The sequence below is a fragment of the Populus nigra genome, chromosome 15 (assembly GCF_951802175.1).
Source record: "Populus nigra chromosome 15, ddPopNigr1.1, whole genome shotgun sequence".
Lineage (NCBI taxonomy): Eukaryota > Viridiplantae > Streptophyta > Magnoliopsida > Malpighiales > Salicaceae > Populus > Populus nigra.
In genome coordinates this window covers 2,214,852-2,235,294 of record NC_084866.1, presented here as the reverse complement: position 1 = coordinate 2,235,294, position 20,443 = coordinate 2,214,852, and the positions used below count along the sequence as shown (strand labels likewise).

The following is a 20,443-nucleotide window of genomic DNA, read 5'->3' as shown; positions in this document are numbered from 1 at the left end:
ATTCTACCCTTTCTTCTCTCTGCCTGGGCTCACATTCCGTTTTGGTATATAGGTTTCAAGAAAGGGTCCTTAAAATCAAAAGACGACAGGCATAAGCATCTTTGAATTATGAGGAAGTTGTGGTAATTTGTCTTTGGATGAAGGAGCTCTACGCTTTTGTCATTTTGCACGGGAGCTTTGTGGTGATTGCGCGTTGCAAGGATCCTCACATGTGCTGCTGTTTATCAGAAGAATCTTTCAATTCTGTTCACTGAAAAAAGAATCTGGCATCGATTCGTTCTGTTTTATCTTGAAAGGAAACGGCGTCGTTGACCATCATAATCTTGGCCACGATACTGTGAAAATAGGGCCATTGCCGACGAAAAGTTTCTGCTGCTGAATTATAATCGTCACTATGGGCCTTTCTTTATTGGGCTCATTCAGCCCGTTTTAACAAATTATAACTTGGGCCTAGAAAATCTCCAACGAACTCTACCCGATTCTTCCAGAAAAATGAGAAAAAAATAAATAAAAATAAAAGAGAGAGAGAGAAGGGCTCTGAAAAACTTGCAGCTGCAAGCGAGAGGGAGAAAATACAGGAACCTTCCAGAATGGCGTCGTTTTTGCAATCGCTCATAGATCCAAGAAAGAACTGGCTTGCCAAACAACACATGAAAGCTCTCTCTTCTCGCCTTCGCAGATACGGTCAGTTCCTTTTGCTTTTATTCAAAACCCTAATCATTTTTTTCCCACTCAATGTCAGTTACAAATTCAAAGAATTATTATATTTTTTTATTTTTTTTATTGGATTTATTTAGGGCTCCGATACGATGATTTGTACGACCCCTATTACGAACTGGATATCAAGGAGGCGCTTAATCGACTCCCGAGAGAGATCGTCGACGCGCGTAATCAGCGACTTAAGCGTGCCATGGACCTTTCCATGAAGCACGAGTATCTCCCTGAGGACCTTCAGGTTTGTTATTTACTTATTTATTTATTAACTGCTAATTACTATTACATTTTTGTTATTAAATGATATTTATCTTTTCTTGTTTTCTTAGAATTGTACTTTGATCAATGGTATTTATATTTGGATTTTTTTCATGTCATTTTGCATTTTTTGTAAAAAAATAATTTGAAAGGTATGTTAGTTTGTTCTGCATCTTGTGGAATTCAAACGTGTGATTACATGATGAGGCGTGGTGGTGTGGGGATATGTGTTGGATTATAAATGTATTTGGTCGAAGGATGCCAGATGTTGTTATTGCTGTTTTTTATTTGGATTTGGCATGCATTATGTTTTATTTGATGGTAATTTGAGGTCTTATGGGTTTTTGCGTGTTTACTTTCGTAGGCAATGCAAACACCATTCAGGAGCTACCTGCAAGAAATGCTGACCCTAGTAAGTGTTGTTTGAATTAACTATATCTCTATCTATTCTGCATAAATTTCCTTTTTCTTTTATTTTTTTTAATTTAACTCGGTAGATTGCAGGTGAACCCCAAAGTGTTTGTATTTTTTTAAATGGTTTTGGGTGTATGCATATACCTGATATGAATTATTTGTGCGTACAGTCCATAAATTGCAGTTAATTAGCATCCTTGTCTATTGCGTGTGTAATTTTACTTTGTTTGAAATAGGGTATCAAGTCATAAGCTAGATGAGTAGATGATTGTTTTAATCTTTACTTTACTTTCCTGTTGTGGAGCTCTTTTGCATCAGGAGTTGTTACATGCTAGATGAAACAAAAGCGTTGTGTTACTTTCATGCTGCTTTTCCATAAAAATTTGTCCCGTGACTCTTAATTTATAATGCACTAGTTGCTCTCCTGTGTCTATTTCACTGGCAATTAGTAGAAGACCGCAACCGTTGCAAAAACAGGGATTTTAGTAGTAGGCGGCATCCCCTCTTAGTTTTGAGTAGGTGGAACCATTCTGTTTTGGTTCTTCTCCTGACCGGGTGATCCAGGAATTTCCCTATGATTTTATCAACTAATATTTCGATATAGAAAGATCTCCTTATTTCTTCACCGCGGATTCTTGCGTCATTTTCTTGAAAGGATATTATATCACCGTGGGACACTTTCAAATGAGTAATGCTTACCATTCTATTATTCACGCAAACCCTTCGATGACTTATCAGCTGCCTTGCTTGGGGAATAGTTTCACAAAAATGGAGATGAATGAGAATAACGTCCAATCTTCTTTCTAGATTGAGTAGAAAAGGGATATATGAAGTTTGTTCTCTTCCTCTGTGCATCTCGGGTAAATCACCATAAAAATGGACGACTTTCGTGTAGTTTGTAATTGGATGTAACTGTTAAGATTTTCGATGATTCATTACTTGAAAGAATGGTGCTGTGTATTTTGTGTGTGGACCATGTTGCTGCAACGAAAGAAAATACTCTTCTGATTGTGGTAGTTCTTTGATTGAGAGTAGGTTTCTCTCTACAGGTTCTTTACTATTACCTTTAATGCATTAACCTGCTTATCCTATATTTGGACCAAAATGACATGCAGCTGTGTTTATTCTCCTATTGAAGTTCTGATACTCGCATCTTTGTGATGTGAATTTATGTTATATGAACATTGTGGTGCATGTTAAATTTTAGAAGCGGTGAATGTGTACTGTAAGCTAATTATTGTTGGGTTGGGTACTAGTTTTGGACATGACTTCACTCTTGGACTGCGTCCTTCAGTCCATAGAAGTGTCCTACTGATTTTAGGTGCTCAGCTTTGGTTTACTTTCTTATGAGTATGCTCAGGGTATTGTGTCTGTGTTCCATCTCGAGCAGATTTTTCTTGTTTGTCTAGATGGTTTGATTTTATAATTGATCAATTGCTATTGTGTTCGTACTGCATTGAATCTAATCCAGCTCCTATGCTATGGATTTTTTATATAGAAGGTAGCAAATGAGAGAATTTGATCAGCTTCGTATAGAGGTTATCTTAAGTTGCATAAATTAGGAATAATCAGAAAATTGTATCATGTCTTGCATGAATTTCTTGGTCATAGATGGATTTGCCTAAATTTGGAAGCAAGCTACAGTTTTTTAGTCTCACCTATTGATCTATAGCTTCATTCAATTTGTTGCTGGACCACTTTAGAATGATATGAGAGTTGTTCTGTGAAGCATTTTGGTGGCCAAGCTGCTGCTTTGACCTGTATGATACTCATTTCATTTAGGAATGTGATTTTGCATGCATGCTGGATGCATTATCTTGGATGATGTTTATGTTACATCATCTGCTAAGATGTGGATTGGTTATGACAAAGATATTGTGTCAGTTTTGCAGATTTCGGCATCATTTTTCATCATAATATAAATCAATCATCCAATTTTAGATCAAATTTATGAAAACGAATAAGCTTGAAATCATTTTGGCAATATTTTGTCGCACTATGGATTTTTATCCTGCTTTCTTTCATGAGGATTTTGTACATCATCTAGATGATTTAGCTTTTGGTTACTGATGTCCTGTTCACCCAGGCAGATTGCTAGAGTTACCTTGCCCTTCTCAGAGAAATGGGGTGAGGGGGCTTGTTCGTGCATTTATGAAAGCATAAGGTGCATGCAAGTACATGGGAAACATTGTTAAGAATATATAGAAAAATTTTAGGAATTAAATAAGCTTGGGGTAGAAATGCTTCCATTCGTTGCTTTATTTTGGGGAATATGAATTGATGTAAATTTTGTTATTGCAAAAACAATAACAAAACAGTTGTTGAATTGGAGACATTATTGAAGAATGTCTAACTTAAATTAACTGAATCCTGCTTCACAAGCTGTGTTAAAATGAGTTTTTTTTATCATGTTTTGCAGGTGAAGAAGGAGAGAGCAGAACGTGAGGCTTTAGGAGCTCTGCCTCTTTACCAGCGCACCATTCCTTGAGTTTCTTAGCATTACCCATGTCCATTTCATATTGAAGTAAATCTTGTTGAAATTTTTTCCCTATATGCTCCGCTTACAGAAGGGCAGATGGATTATGTCTCTGCTTGATAAGTTGTTTTCCCAATCTTTTCGTGATGGTGGTGGTTAAATGTTGTCACTAGGTTGTCTTTACCAACACCTTTGCCAATATTCATGTAGAATCCTGCTATTTAACTTTCATTTCATGGTCAACTGCAATAAAAGGGATTGTCTTTTATTTTTACTTGTAGCTGACTTATGATCTCGGTTGATAATTCTTGAAACATGTGTGGTTTTTACCCAGGAACTAGGCTATGTAGGTCATGATTTCATTTGTGCCTTATGGCAGCAGATGCTGGCAAAGAGAGAGTAGGTCCGGTATGAACATCTTGGCATGGTTGCTCGAAGGTCACATGCTAATGGTTATAATTCCCCACCTTCCTTTCTAAAGGTTAGCAGATACATGCTCGTTTTATTTCTCTCTTTTACCTGTACAATAATATCACAAATCTATGTCCATATATGCGTACAGAAGGGGTGTTGGGGAGATAGTAATGGATTTAAGTAGCTATTTTATTTTACCTTTTGGAATATGCTGTATTTTATTTTACCTTTTGGAATATGCTGTTTCACTACTATAGCGGGGCTATAGTATGATAGATGAGGTCTTAACACTGTTCCTACCTAGGGTTAAAGTTAAAACGATTATGGTTTCATGTTTCAACTTTGTACACGGCACATGTAGGAAATTTGAAAGCTAAAGGACCCAGTCGTTCAATTCTCAAAGGCATGTCCATTTTAGTCCTTTCCCTAACCCCAATACTTCTTAGACCAGTGGTACAATACTTCTTTGGTGGATCTTACGTTTGAATAGTTCATAGTGTTGTTTTGTTTTTATTTTTATCTGTAAGCATGCACAAACGGCTAGGGGAAAGAAAACTCTGCCGCATTTCAGAAGAGTAAATTCATTTTGCTTCCTGTTTAAGCCTCCAAAATCGATTGCATTCTGCAATAGTTGATTTTTGACACCAAGATTTTAGACCCCATCACCTGGAGTGGTAGCCAAAATTACGTCCACAGACTTCCTTCTCACATCTTACGGGATTGTCTTTATAAATGGGACCATGTGCAAGTGCTTTCATGTTTTTTCTGCCTTCATGTACTACCTTGAGGTGACTGCTTGCATTAAGAACTTAAGATTTAAGAATCCATTTATTACACAGTGCCATTAGCAGCTGGTGTCTGGTACAACAATATTGACCTTGTAGACCCACATCCAAAGTTTCTTTACAAATCCCATACAGTTCCATGTGGCTGCATCATCTGAAGGTCGGCCATAAATGTTTTTGTATGATAATTGTATGTAGTGGGGGGTGGCTTTTCAAGATACGTCATTCTGATTGGACAAGAACTTGCCAAGTGGAGAGCCAAGGTGGTTCTCTTGTTGTGTGATAGGTACACGTCTTTTGTCACCCACCTTCTGTCTCCTCCATGAGGGTTTTTTCCTTCCTGCAAATGAACATTTCCATGTGATAACATGTATCCATGCTTTAATGAGAAGGCTGGTCTTGCAATAAAATATCACCTGCCTTCTTGTCTCTTGACCTCTTATAGTTTGTCTGGTTACACTATACTGTCGGGCACAACATGTATGTGTCGCTGCTCACTAGTTATAACATGAAGAGGAAGCTCCTCAAAAAAGATCATTATAAGTGAAAGTAATCACTTTTTTTCATGTAGATAAAAAATGTAGGCCTAAGAAGCTCACCATTTCAGGATAAGGAAGAATCTAAATGTTTAAACTGAAGATAGATTGCAAAAATCAAAGGAGATTGGAGCTTTAAATTTGGAACTACGTTTGTCAGTTGGTAGAATGTTATCTTAAATCATTGAAAGTAGGACTATCTTCGTTGTGCTAATAAATCTGAAATCAGTGGAGGTCCATCTCATGTGGGATCTCAATCTATGTCCTTGCAAGTTTTTTTTTTTTTTTTTTTCAATCACCATTTATGGAACACCGACAAGAAAAAATGAGAAAAAAACCAGTGGTGGGAAGAAAAGGGATGGGAGAAGAAATACTTGATGGTAAAACAATGCTAAAAGTGGCTATCCGAGTTCCAAAATAAAAGAGAGAAAATAAGGGATATATTATGTTTCCTTCGATTGCCAAAGGTAGTTAAAAAACAATCATCAATTCAATGAAATTTTCCATTTCACAATTATAGAGATGGTGTCTAGGGTGTTCAATATAGGTTCTCAAATCATAGGTCACAGCATGTTATTTGATGTGTCTAAATTAGGTTTTGAGTTGGGAATTTTGGCAAGCGTTTCGCATTGTATACATGAGATTTCTGAAAAGCCTGTATTAGCACAACATAGAATCACATGAAAATCTTTACAGAGACGTGACTCACTAGAGCTGTCGACGTGAAATTTAATATGGAAGGCAGATACAGAGACCACACATACGAACTAGAACTACCTCCATTATCGAGGTAGATAACTTCAACGAACCCATTGCAATAGTTTGCAGGTACAATCTATTGCCCGTCCGGCCACATCTCAAGTAATTGTGAAGTAATTCTGTGACCTTCAATCTCAAATAGAATGCTAGATAGTATTTTCTTGACGAAGATCAAAGCAAGAATTAACTACCTTTGTATTTTCTTGACGTCCCATTGCAATAGTTTGTTTTTCATAGGTTTATTTTTTATTTTACTTGAAAAAAAACTTTTTTTATTATTCAACTTTAAAAAAAAAACAAATAGGGTTGTTTTTTCTATTTCATTCCAACGCATTACCTCTATTTTTTTTCTTTTGAAAAAAACATTGTTTGATAATAATAAAAAGTCTCATGTGCTTAGTTGACATAAATTAAATGAAAATTAATTTTGTGAATAAAAAGTTGTTAAATTCAATAGAATGCATGGCTTTGGTCGTGAGTCTTGCAGCTTAATTTGAGTCTTTTTTTTTTTTTCTAAATAAGTATTTTAATTTTAATTTCATCTTCCAACATTAAATTGATTGGAAATTAGGCACTATAATTTGTTTCAATTTGCTTTTATGTGGCTATCACGATCTCATATTGCAGATTTAACTTATTAACTCAGTTTTACTCTAGTCAATACAATATATCGTCGATTCAATATTTTTATAAAAAATATCATCTAATATATGTTAAATTTTGAATTCATGATTAAATTTTTTTCTTTTCAAAAACATATTAACGATGTTTGGATTTATTTTTTTTGGCATATGAAAAAAAAATGATATAACCACTTTGAAAAATAAAAAAATAAAAAAATAAATAGTATATTTTTTAAAGAAATTTTATGGTGCTCGGAGAGTAACTAGTAGCATCCTACTAGCTAATCTCATAGCCCATTTTAAAGAAAAAATATATATACAACTATAAAAAAAAAATTAGGTGAATATATTCTTATAATTTTTAGTGGGTTATAAATTTTATTTTCTTTTTTATATATATTTATTTTTATTTTAACATAAGTTGATAAAATAACTAATATGATATTAATTGATATCTAAACATCATAGATTTTCCCAGTTATCACATAAAAATGGAGTTGAATCTTTATCGGCTATGGAGCCCGATACATTCTTTGACTTGTGAGTGACTTTCAAAATAATATTAAGCAAATTAAGTAGAAGTGATTTCTTTTTTTAATGTCAAACTGTAAGAGGGCAAGAGCCCTTTCTCCAGGAAGTGGTCACGTTCAGAAAGTTATCAAGAGACAATATTAATAAATGCAAGCCACGTGGGCAGCTGAGACACCGTCTAATTTTCTGAACATAAGATGGTTAGTTGGGTCGTCTGTCTCTATTGGAAAATCCAGCAAGAAATTCTAACAATTGGGCGTCATGTTACTGTTTTAATTTATATCAATATATTAAAATTATAAAAATAAATATTAAAAAAATATTTCCGTCCAGCTTTCAAACAAATCTATTTCTCAACGAGTTATTCTTATCCTAATTAGAAAATGTTGTAGATAGGATTGAAATTTTGTTTAAAGAAAAATTAAAACATAAAAAAAAGTTAGATCAACACAAATAAGTTCTGAAAATAATATGAATAATTGGATATGACTTTTTTTAAAAAATTCATGATGACTTTTTAAAGAAAAATTTGAGTCGGTGACATTAAATCGAGAAGAATTAACTTAAGTTAACTTGTTAAATTTACGATTTGAGTCATGAAACCATAATAATCGATTTGAGTCATAAAACTATAATAATCCTATAAAAAAAGAGTATCAAATGTTAAGACGCTCTTCTGAAACCAAGGTAATCTCATATAAATAAACTGAAACATACAATGAATACTAATTCAAAATAAATTGAATACTAAAAGATAAGATTTAAAAACAACTATAAAAAACACAAGATTAAATAATGAAAATATATAAAAAGAAAAAGACAAGGAATTGAATATATCTTTACATGTTAACTTGGTTTTAAACACATATATATTAGGTTGTATATTTTTTTTTAGCTATTTTTTTAGGAAAATAAAAAATAAAGCTTGATTAGCAATGTGTATATCAAATAAAAAAAATAGAGTCCAAGATGGGATAAAAAAAAAGAACTACATACTTTCAGCAATGAAAACTTACCTTATATCCTTATATATATAAATAGAGAAAACGGTTATTTCTTTTAATAATTCCTTTAAATATTTGGACCAGATTCATCCCTCATTGATAAACCAGGCCTAACCTAGTAACTAATATATTTATTAAACTTAGTCTCATTTAATTTGTTGATTTAAGTAATTCAAGACTCGAAATCTGATTCAAGTCAATTTTTTAAGTAAATTGAACAAAATATTAACCTGGTAAAACTTAATTGATTCAATTGAGTTTTAAATTACCTGGTTGACCTAGTTAAACTTACTCCAAACTTAATTAGATAAAAAATAATTATTATATTTTATTAAAAATAATTGACCTTAATCTATATAATGATTCATGCTCGTCATACATACGTACTAAAAGAAAATAGTGTTTCCTATACAAGTAGTATAATTGTAAATTTTGTCAGTTTGTGTTACTGTAATAGTAGTGATGAAATAGTAATTTGATTTTTTTTATTTTAGAAAACAAGTTTTTTTATATTGTTTTTTATTTTAAAAAGCAAGTTTTTTTTATATTGTTTTTTTCTCTTTATACTTGATATTTTTATTATTTCTCACCATTTGTTTTCTTATCTTCATCTTTTTGCAATATTTTTTTAGTTTTTTCTTCTTTTTTTCTCTACACTTTTTTTGAAAAAAAAATTATTTTTAAATTTTTATACTTTGAATATTTATCACTCTACCACTAGCCTATTTATATCATTATTTTTTTTCTTATCTTTATTCTTTTGTAATTTGTTTTCTTTACACTTTTTTTTGAAAAAAATATTATGCAAAAATTAAAAAAATGATATTTCACTATAACAATTACAATATTGTTTCATTTTTCTGCTATGTTAAAAATTAACTTAAAATCTTATATATTTTTATTAATGCATATAACCTTTACTATTTTTTATTATAAATAATCATTGACTTTTTGATTCAAGATTATATATTTTTAATCAATATAAAAAAAACACATTAATAATACTTGTATATTAATTCTTTTGCATTAAAAAAAATATTCAACCTACAACAAAAAAAATTTGAATAAAATAAATATATTAACATTTTAATTTTTATATTTATCACCACAAATAATTCTCATTATATTTAATTAAATAGAAAAATATTAGGGATCAAATTTCTAAACTAATGTTCAAGTCTGGTGGGAAGAATTTTCAATAGGATTTCTGTGTAGTACCATTTTGGCACTAAAATCCATATGCACAAAGCACTTTTAAGTGTCACTTCATCACAATTAAGGAGAAAAAAACAATGGATGTGATGAGGGTGACAACCTTGTTAATTGCGAACCATTGTTTTGCCATCGTCTTATTACCCGCCTTATGATCTCCTACGTGTTTTAACGGTATTTATATTTTTTAAAATTATTTTTTAAAATTATTTTAATCATTTCTATATCAAAAACATATTAAAAAAAATATTCTTTTAATATATTTTCAATCCAAAATCACTTTAACATGTGTTTGGTATTATACATAATATAGGATGATTTTTAAAATTATTTTTTATTTAAAAATATATTAAAATAATAATTTACTTATAATATTAACAAATTAAAAACATAAAAAAATATTAAAAATATATATGTGACAATAAAAACAAGACTGTAAGAGATGAACAATGCTTGACATTATTTCTTGCAATTATTTAAGATAAGGGGAGGGCATATAATATGTGTTTAATATTTTGATGTAAAATAATTTTTTATTTAAAAATTTATTAAATAATTTTTTTATTTATAATATTAACACATTAAAATTACTAATAAAATATTTTACAATAAAAACGACACCGTAAGAGGTGAACAATGCATGGCATAATAATTTCTTGCAATCATTTAAGACAAGGGGAGGGCATATGTGGGTGTAACTTATTTATTAATCTCTATGTTGGCACTTCAAAGGGCAAAATTCATTGAATATTTGGCTGTGGGATCCTTGCAATGGTAATCAACTATATATATATGAGATGCATGGTAAGGAATAATAATAATAATAATAAAGTAGCTATTTAATTTTATATTCTGCTGTTTATTCAGCCATATTTGGATGCTTCTCACAAGGGTAGAAGTTCCGAGGCTTGTCCCATGCAAATCAGAGAACATGAACCTAAACTTCACATTGACAGTTTTGGATCCATTGATTCAAGTCATTCTGCGCATTGCAGGCAGCAGGCCTATCCTTACAATCTGAAGCAAGAACAAAAACACATAGAGAGAAGGGATCATGCATTGCAGCTTATATGATGATAAGAGCATTTGTATCCAAACTTTGGGACTCTAACACCAAAAATGAAATCAGGTTCAATGAATTGAATATCTTAAGCTGTCATGCAATTTTCAGTGCATAACTATGAATTTCTTGATACATGATGAACTAGTTTCTATAGTTTTTATACCTGTTTTATTAGGGTTTAAGTTATTGAATTATTGAGTTACCTTACAACTTCTCGAATTACGTTTAATTTAGACATTTTATTTTACTTTTTATATAAAAATCTCTTGATTTTGACTTGATTGAGTTTAGATTTGATTTGACTAGATTAATTTGACAACTGATAAAACTCCAAATCAATATAAAATAAATAATTTAAATGAAACTCGGCTGATACATTATTTTTTTTTTTTTTTTTTTTGATTATCGTGGGTGTCCGGGCCAGCTTGCACGCACCTCGACTAATCCCACGGGCCCTGAAGTTAACGACCATGTAAGCCTCCAGTGACCATCATATGAGCAGTCATAGGGTTTGAACCTGAGACCTAAGAGGGAGCAAACCCCTTAGTCCCAAGCTCTTACCACTAGGCCACCACCTAGATGGTTCGGCTGATACATTATTTTTTTTATTTATTTTTTTTTTTTGATTATCGTGGGTGTCCGGGCCAGCTTGCGCGCACCTCGACTAATCCCACGGGCCCTGAAGTTAACGACCATGTAAGCCTCCAGTGGCCATCATATGAGCAGTTATAGGGTTTGAACCTGAGACTTAAGAGGGAGCAAACCCTTTAGTCCCAAGCTCTTACCACTAGACCACCACCTAGATGGTTGGCTGATACATTATTGGAATGGTAGGTTAAAGAGAGAGAGAGAGAGAGAGAGAGAGAGAAAGAGATATTATTTTGTTTTTTCTTTAATTTATCAATACCCAAACCAGCCGACAAGACCATAAACCTTGAACAACCAAATGCAGACACTCCAGATCACAGAATAATACATAGAAAGGATGTTAGTAACAACCAGAAATTAGGGCATATCCCTAAAATTCAACACAAACTACATCGATCTGAATTTTGGACCATATACAGAGGAAAGGAAAAGATATCCAAAAGGGAAGAGGACAGCGGTCCCTCAAGACCTGCGGCCCCAGCACGGTCGTCCACATGAAGATGAGCAAGGAAGAGATGAGTCTGAAATTGAAGTAAGGCCTACTCTCATGCGTTATTATTATTTTTTTTTTCTAGTTAAAAGACCCACATGCCCTCGGTTCTTCTTGTTTCCCCTTGCCTCTCTTCCGCCGGGTCCCTCGACTCCTGATCACCTGGCCCTCTTCCTCATGGCATGTTTCTTTCACTCCTTTAAACATGGATCTTCTTTTTAATTCTACAGGCACCTCTTTGTTTGCATCCTAGGGGTTTTTGGTCTTTTGGGCTTAGGGCATTACGCATTTATGGAGGATCTTTGTTGATTTTTTGTGAAGTTTTCACCTTCGGTATTTGAAGAATGGTAAGAGACAAGAGGAAGCATGTTCTCGAGCATTGTTATGTGAAAAAAATGGTGTGATTGATCAAATGACATTCTCTTTTGCCTTCTTTTTGTATAGATAAGTTTAAAATCAACTCTCTCTCTCTCTCTCTCAAATAAATTAAGAATCTTAGAGTGAATGATAACTTAACTAGTCAGATTTTGAGTTTGTTTTCTAATAATTATGACGAGTTTCTTCAAAATTATTAGAGACTTACATTACTATTAATTTTAAAACTTATAGAATTAGTTAAGATACGTGTAAACTAATCCAAACATCCATATTAATTAAAAAAAAATCAAAGAATCTAGTTTGTACACGACCAAACTCTATTCTAGGTTAAAAACGTTCAATATCAAGGCTTTAAAGCATAAAAAAATTGCAATATGAAGAAAAGTTGACAGAAGAGACAAAACCCGCCATCTTTCGTAAGAACAAAGGGAGGCAATTGAGTTGATTAAAAAGGGGGGAAATTGCAAGAAAATATCAAAAAAAGAAATTGGAGAAGACTTGGACTGGTCACATGGTACCAGGTTACTTGTTTACATCTCACACTTATGTCAAAGCCAAAAATTAATGATAAGCCACACGAAAAAGCAATAAAATATATCCTAATTTAATATTTATAACGTCAAAGGAATATGGGTGCTCTATTGATTAAAAAAGTTAACATACTTTTTTTTGGTAATCACTATCATTTAAATCTCAATTTACTAGAAATTAACTCCAATTAAGTTTTAATTCCGAAATGATGAATGGTTTGTTATATATATATTAGATTATAAAAATAAACTTTGTTTTAATATTCAAAAGATATCCTAAATATTAACAAAAAATATAAAAATAAAAAGAAAGAGGATTTTACCATACCTCTTTTTATAAAATAATATTCGCCTTAATAGTGTTTTTTTTCTAATTTATGTTTTATTTTTTAATATTAGATTTATTTGAGGATGAACTTCATAATTATTTTAATAAGTTTATCTCAGTCTTATGAATTCAATCATGGGTTTGGCTGGTTAATTTAGTTGATTTGAGTTTTTTTAATTAATTTTTTTATTTTTATTTTATTTTTTAACATTAAATTAATTATTATACCCCTCCTCTTAAAATATTATCCATGAGAATAAGAAACAATACTAATTAAACTCTACAGAGCACATGCTGTGCTTATTTAATAACATGATATTCTTCTCTATCGACAAACAAATTAAGGCTAACTATTTTTTATTTAATTGACTAATTAAACCCAATTCATTCCCATTTTTCCTAACCGATTATATTTCATGTTATCGTGAAACTGTTCTTATAAATATATTATTAAATATTATTCATTTAAAGATATGGGTTTTGATCACATTTGACCATCAAATTAAACTACAAACCCTTCAGAAATTCAAACGCATTTATCATTATTAAATTCTACGACGGGATATTTATTTCATATATTAAGACATTAATTCACTTAGTTTTTCTAATGGTTGATTAATCTTTATATAGTAAAAATACAATTTTCCATGCATAATTAATTCATGGATTTTCTACACTCATATACTCTGAATTAAAAGGAATTATAGTCATCTATTTTCCCATGATAAATTACAGGACGAAGATACCCTCCAACAACAATATTTAGCTAGAAGGTGGACATGTCTTGGCTTGCACAAGCTATGGGAAGGGAAATCATGTGACCATGAACAGCATCTGTCTTCATCTTCTACCAAAAGACACGTCAAGATTCTGAGGTTTCATTATCGTAAAACAATTAAAAAGTATGTATGATCTCGTCATTAGAAAATGCCAGGTGAAGATGCATGCCATCATGATGTCAGTCTTGCTATTTCTTTCAAATCCAAGGGCTTTTTTGCCTCACGGCATGCATATAAGCTCATGCTCTCTCCCTCCTTTGCACTACATGCCTCCTCCTCCTCCTCTCTTTCTTTCCCTTGGACAAGAATTTGTAAAGGACTTGAAATGAGAGGAGCCGCCGTGTTGTTGTCGGTGCTGCTGTTTGCCACCACTTGCCACTCTGCCTTCTCTTTCATAGAAGGTAAGCTTCAGAGCTCGAAGACACTTGCATATGTCTTCATGATGTACATTGTTTTCACAACCTTAAACACAGTAGCTAGCTAGTAGCTACTACCCACCATGATGTTCCACCAAAAACCCACCTGGTTTCATAGTTTTGTCCCTTGATAGGATCATCCAAAGCATTTTGGTCCTAATTAATATAGTTGGCAAAGTCTACTGTGCACAAATCTCTAGCTTGGTCTCTCACAGCCATATTTTGCACCTTGTTTGCTATTATCTAGTCTCTAGAGTAGTGATTAATCAGTACCAATTCATCTTTTTTCACCATTCTTGACCTTATAAATTGCTTAGCCACACACAGTCTGTTCCAGCAAAATTTAGAGATTTCGATTCTTGCAGTGATGAAGATGTTCAAAAACAGAGTCGCCATTAAGTTCAATAGATCAAAATACTGGTTTCTTCTGATTGGTTTGGTTCTGCTTGAAGTATATCTATGGCAGTTTTTGTTTTCACGGTACAGCTATATTTTTTTAAAAAAAAAATTTCTTTTATGGCAGTTTTTCTTTTCTTCAGATTATTTTTTTTGAATCATTTTGAATTGCACCACTGTAGCTCATCTTTTGTAGAAAGCAGAAAGGACATGGCATTCCAGGCTGAGCCAGTGAGGCACGTGATCCTTAAATTGTATATAGCACCAGGCGTACCACCTTCCTATTTATAGCTTATAACACGTCACTCGTCCCTTTACCAAAATATTTTACTCATTTTTTGCTCCTCTCCTTTTCTTACTTTCTAGCTCCCCCCACTCCCTTTTTTAACTAGGATTTCATATATAATTTAGATATTATTCAATTGAACATGACCTAAGATGGCCACGAGAGAGACATGGAATTTTGTATTTACAAAATCATTATGATTTAATTATATAACATTACAAAATGAGTTGAATGCAAAGAATGTTTTTGTCGGATAGTATATAGCAGGGATAGTTGAAGCACACTCCATTTGAGAAATTAGACCTTGGGTTCGAGCCACCGTTTTCCACCACCATCATTGTACTGAAAAGAATTATGTTTTTGCATGTTTTCACATTTATTTTCTTAAATGAACATCATGGTCTCATGATCTGTTAAGTTTTTTTGCAGTAAGTTTTCTCAAGAAGTAGAATTTGTTCATCATAATGCAGGGCTAGTAGAGAATGGCAACTTCGAGCTTAGCCCGAAGCAATCGGATATGAAAGGAACACAGATGATCGGACGCTATGCATTACCAAAATGGGAGATTTCAGGCTTCGTGGAGTACATCAAAGCAGGCCAGAAACAAGGGGACATGTTGCTAGTAGTGCCAGAAGGAGCCTATGCAGTAAGGCTTGGAAATGAGGCATCAATTAAACAAAGACTGAATCTTACAAAGGGAATGTACTATTCCATCACATTTAGTGCAGCTAGAACTTGCGCTCAAGAGGAAACATTGAACATTTCGGTTTCTCCTGAATGGGGTGTGTTGCCAATGCAGACAATGTATAGTAGCAATGGATGGGACTCGTATGCTTGGGCATTTAAAGCCTTAATCAGTCCTGTTGAGTTTGTTCTTCACAATCCTGGAGTTGAAGAAGATCCTGCTTGCGGTCCACTTATTGATTCAGTGGCATTTACATCCTTATATCCTCCTAGACCAACAAATAGTAAGTTCCTTGTAAATTTTCTATGCATCAAACTTATGGGTTGCTAGGCATCAATCATCAAGAAGGATACAGAAATATAGGACAAGTTGTTGATGTGAAGTTAATGGATCCTCATTCAATTATGTCCCTCAATGCCACTGCAATGAGAGACCTCAGAACACTATCTCAACTTGATATTTAGCCATTAGTAAGTAGCAGGGCACTCAAGGACTATCTTCCCCGGTTGCCCCACAATATTTATGGACTGGCCTTTAAGTATAGAAATTCGGTACCACTTATTTTCTTGTCGTTTTCACCAGGGGACAAGTATAGGAAAGTAATAGGACTAGATTATTAAGAGGACAATGGTCCAAGTAGAGAAAAGGATTGGAGAATAGTATACGCCATGTTTGCTTTGTAAGACTTGATAGGTAGTCTTAAATTCAGCTCTAAAAATGTTAACCTGCAAGTAGTCTGCAGATTAGCTATAATTAACTCGGCTCAATGGATTTAAGACATTAAGATGCTTTGTAAGATTCTGTCAATGAAAGAATCCTAGCGGTAAATAGCTATAATTAACTTGGCTCAATGGATTTGAGACATTAAGATGCTTAACTTGCAGCCTGCAGATTGCAACTTGACCTATGCAGAGCCCTGTATTTAATGACAACTTGATGCTTGGGTCCCATTGCAGTTGTTCCTTTCTGTTTGAACTTTGAATCGTTACTCAACACGGTTCTTGGTTATTGTGTCCTGCTATAAGCACCAAAATGTTGAGTTAATGCTAAACAACTTACGATTTTATGCTATATTTTGCAGAGAACATACTGAAAAATGGAGGTTTCGAAGAAGGTCCATATGTGTTTCCTAACACGACCTGGGGTGTCCTAATCCCACCCAACATTGAAGATAAGCACTCTCCACTCCCTGGCTGGATGGTTGAATCCCTTAAAGCTGTTAAATACATAGATGTAGAGCACTTTTCAGTGCCTCAAGGACGACGTGCCGTAGAACTTGTAGCAGGCAAAGAAAGCGCCATTGCACAAGTAACCCGTACCGTAATCGGCAAAACCTATACCCTCTCATTCGCAGTGGGAGATGCCAGCAATTCATGTGAAGGGTCAATGGTTGTCGAGGCGTTTGCCGGCAAGGACACACTCAAAGTTCCTTATGAGTCCAAGGGCAAAGGTGGATTTAAGCGTGCTGCGCTCAAGTTTGTTGCTGTTTCTACTAGAACAAGAATAATGTTCTATAGCACATTTTACACCATGAGGAGTGATGACTTCTCTTCTCTATGTGGACCTGTTATTGATGATATCAAGCTGTTGAGTCTCCGAGGAACATGAATCATTAAAAGCTAATTAAGGTTATTGATAAGTCTTTAAGTGGCTGGATGTATGAATTTCGCTGTCACGGTTATACCATGTATGAATATTTTTGCTATATAAGAGAGGCAAGCAAGCAAGGGGTTTTAAGGGCGAGTTTTTAGCATGATATATCAAGAAAAATAAAAGTATATATTTTACTAATATCAGGGTAGTTTATAGTAGTACTGTGATTTTATGAGAGTGGGGTTCTGTTCTATTTTTAGCAAAATCAAATGAAGTTTTTAAAGTAATCTTGATATGAACGCTTGGTGAATGTTCATCTCCCAATGCTCTTTGACATTACAGGACTAGAAATGCTTGAATCTTGAGCATTTGATGATAGTTTTTGAAAGATGAATCAATATCATTCCAGGACGAACAGTTTTCTGCTCGGCAGAAACAAGATTTGCAAGCAGCTAATTTCCGGGAGAGGCCAAAGGCTCAAACAATAAGAGTCACCAGACATCCTGCTAGAGGCCATCCCCAGTTGATCATCTCTTATGGCTAGTCCCATAGGCATGATGAGGAAGGAAACTGGAGAGAAAAGAGAAAGTGCCTCGCTCCAAATAACCCCCTGGTGTTAGCTAGGCAGCCAATCCACTCGCTGGCTTCTTTGTAAATTTGATAGAGATGCATGGTTACCACCCATTCTCTATCTTGGACCCAATCAATCTGCATATTGTTGATTGGAAGTCCATCAAAAGGACTTCCAAGAAGGTTTAATATGAGCTGCTTACTAGAAATAGATTGCACTGGTTATTTGGTGGCTGTGTCTTTTGCCGCCGATCAGACTAATTTTTTTAAAATATTAAAAGTGACAAGATCTTTTTTTTTTTTACAACGTTATAAAACTGGTCAAACAGGTCAATATTAAAGCAGTTTCAGTTAGTTATTTGTTTAATTTGAGTTTTTAATAAAATTATGTGTAATCTAATATGACTTAAATTAATTTATTTTATAGAATCAAATATAACATTGATGATGGGTAAAAATATGATTTAACTTTAAAAAAAACTCAAGATGACAACTTTTTAAAAAACAAATATTGAGATAATGACAAATTGAATCAACCTTGGTCTCCATGTAACTCGGTTCATGGACTCTATTGAATTTAATAATTTTTTATAAATATTTTTATTTAATTATATGATAAAAATAGATACTCATAAAATTGACCATGAACCTAAAAATAAACACTTATTTGAGAGAGTGATAATCTTATAAAAAACAAATAAAAATAAATCATGCAGTCTATTTCCCAACTAATTCAATATTAAAAGATAAAATAAAAAAATAAAGGAAAAAAAAACATATTTGATTGATAGGTTAACTTGTTAAACCTGTGAATCGAGTAACTCGAGTTAGCATGTCAAACCTATAAATTAGGTTGTGGACTTCACTAAGATTATAATTTATTTTATTTTGAAACTATTTTTTATTTGATAGTTTGATAACAAAAATAGAATATCATAAAATTAAACACAATCTAATACTGAGATTTTTTTTATACAACGATAGCAAAATAGAAAATAAAACAAAATCAATTATGAAACTAAATTCTTAATGAACCCAATATCTAAAGATGAAATAAAAAAATTAATTAATTAAAAAAATAGTTATACTTGATAGACCAGCGAACTAGGTCAACCAGCCAGACTTGTGGACAGGTTCATGAACTTTATAAAGTTTAATAACATGAATTTTCTATTAAAATAATTTTTAAAAAATATATTAGAAAAAATAGACGATAAAAAATTCAAATTCAATTAAAAAAAACACATCATCAACTTGTAATTCGAACAACCTCAAGTTTAATAACATGAATTTTCTATTAAAATATTTTTAAAAAAACTATATAAAAAAATAGACGATAAAAAATTCAAATTCAATTAAAAAAAAGACACTTCATCAAGCTTGTAAATCGAGCAATCTGGATTGTCCTGATAAACCACAAATCACGCTAACCCTATAGAAATGCAAAATAAAAAGAAACAAATTATAAAGTCAAATTCTCGATCACCTCAATATTAAAAGATAAAATTAACAAAAACAAATTAAATAAAAAATCATAACAAAAATTCAATAACAAAAAAAAAGTAAAATATTATGAATTACTACAGTGTGTTATAGATATGAATAAACAGTGATTTTTCTATACTCTTTAGTTTTTATTAACTAGATTTTACAGGGCATACTTCAAAGCTAATTTTTATATAAATTCTGACAATTAAGATTAAAATAAATATATCGAAGAGCTTGTAGTGTTTAAATTGAAGAGAAGAACATGTAATTTTTAAGTCGAAATCTCTGCATCTTATTTATGCATGATGAAAAATATTTGTATTAACAATGTTATTTTTTAATATAAACACAAAATATTTAATATAACTATTTACAAGAATCCCGATAATTTAAGTTAAAGAGAGAAAACAATTATTTCATGAGACAAAATATTTTTTCTTTATTACTTTTTTTTTTAATAAAAACATGTCTTTTTTTATTAGTAGCATGTTTTATAAACCAAACCTATTATATTCTAAAAAAGCAAGTTTCAAAAAACAAAAACCATATCTTTATTGTTTTTATTAATTCTGGTGTTCGTCCTACGTTGCAGATTAGATCAAGTAAACTAAACCGTAAAAAAAAATCATCTTTTTTGTTGTTAATTAAGAAAAAAGTTCATTATTTTTTCAAAATTTTAATTATTTTTTTTCTCAAGTTAGAATAAATAGCAATCTATAAGTCTCTCCATGCTTGTAAAAGTTAAAATTAATGAAAAACTGGGTACGGACCAAATCACAAGGATTCAATTGCCTAAACTGAAACTAGAAGGTTGTCTTTGTAGGAAATTAATACCATAAAAGTAACTTCTAGTGTCATTAAACCCTTGATATTCAAACTTTTATCGGAATGGTGATGGGAAATTTATATATTTTGAATAGATTCCCTCACCTCACCTTTGTCTTTCAACAGGTTCCTAAAGATTCAGCAAGTTTGAGAGAACACTCCCACAGCGAATATGTTACAAGAACAATGAATAATTTGTTAAAGAGATCGTGATGCTGTGGCAGCAAGTCTATTTTTTGCCA

The 20,443-nt window shown here is 32.4% G+C and overlaps 2 protein-coding genes across 2 annotated transcripts; both read left to right on the top strand.

Annotated features, from left to right (window-relative positions):
• The first annotated feature begins 486 nt into the window (after window positions 1-486).
• Window positions 487-4,136, top strand: LOC133674919 (cytochrome b-c1 complex subunit 7-2, mitochondrial). The gene is made up of 4 exons (XM_062096213.1): window positions 487-684; window positions 798-955; window positions 1,337-1,384; window positions 3,806-4,136. Exons 1-4 carry the CDS (start codon window positions 591-593, stop codon window positions 3,872-3,874), a joined length of 369 nt encoding a protein of 122 aa, XP_061952197.1. The 5' UTR covers window positions 487-590; the 3' UTR covers window positions 3,875-4,136.
• A 10,049-nt stretch (window positions 4,137-14,185) lies between these two features.
• On the top strand, window positions 14,186-17,605 carry LOC133674896 (BIIDXI-like protein At5g11420). The gene is made up of 3 exons (XM_062096190.1): window positions 14,186-14,343; window positions 15,511-16,008; window positions 16,807-17,605. The coding sequence occupies exons 1-3, from the start codon at window positions 14,268-14,270 to the stop codon at window positions 17,331-17,333; spliced, it is 1,101 nt and encodes a 366-aa protein (XP_061952174.1). The 5' UTR covers window positions 14,186-14,267; the 3' UTR covers window positions 17,334-17,605.
• The last annotated feature ends 2,838 nt before the right edge of the window (window positions 17,606-20,443 follow it).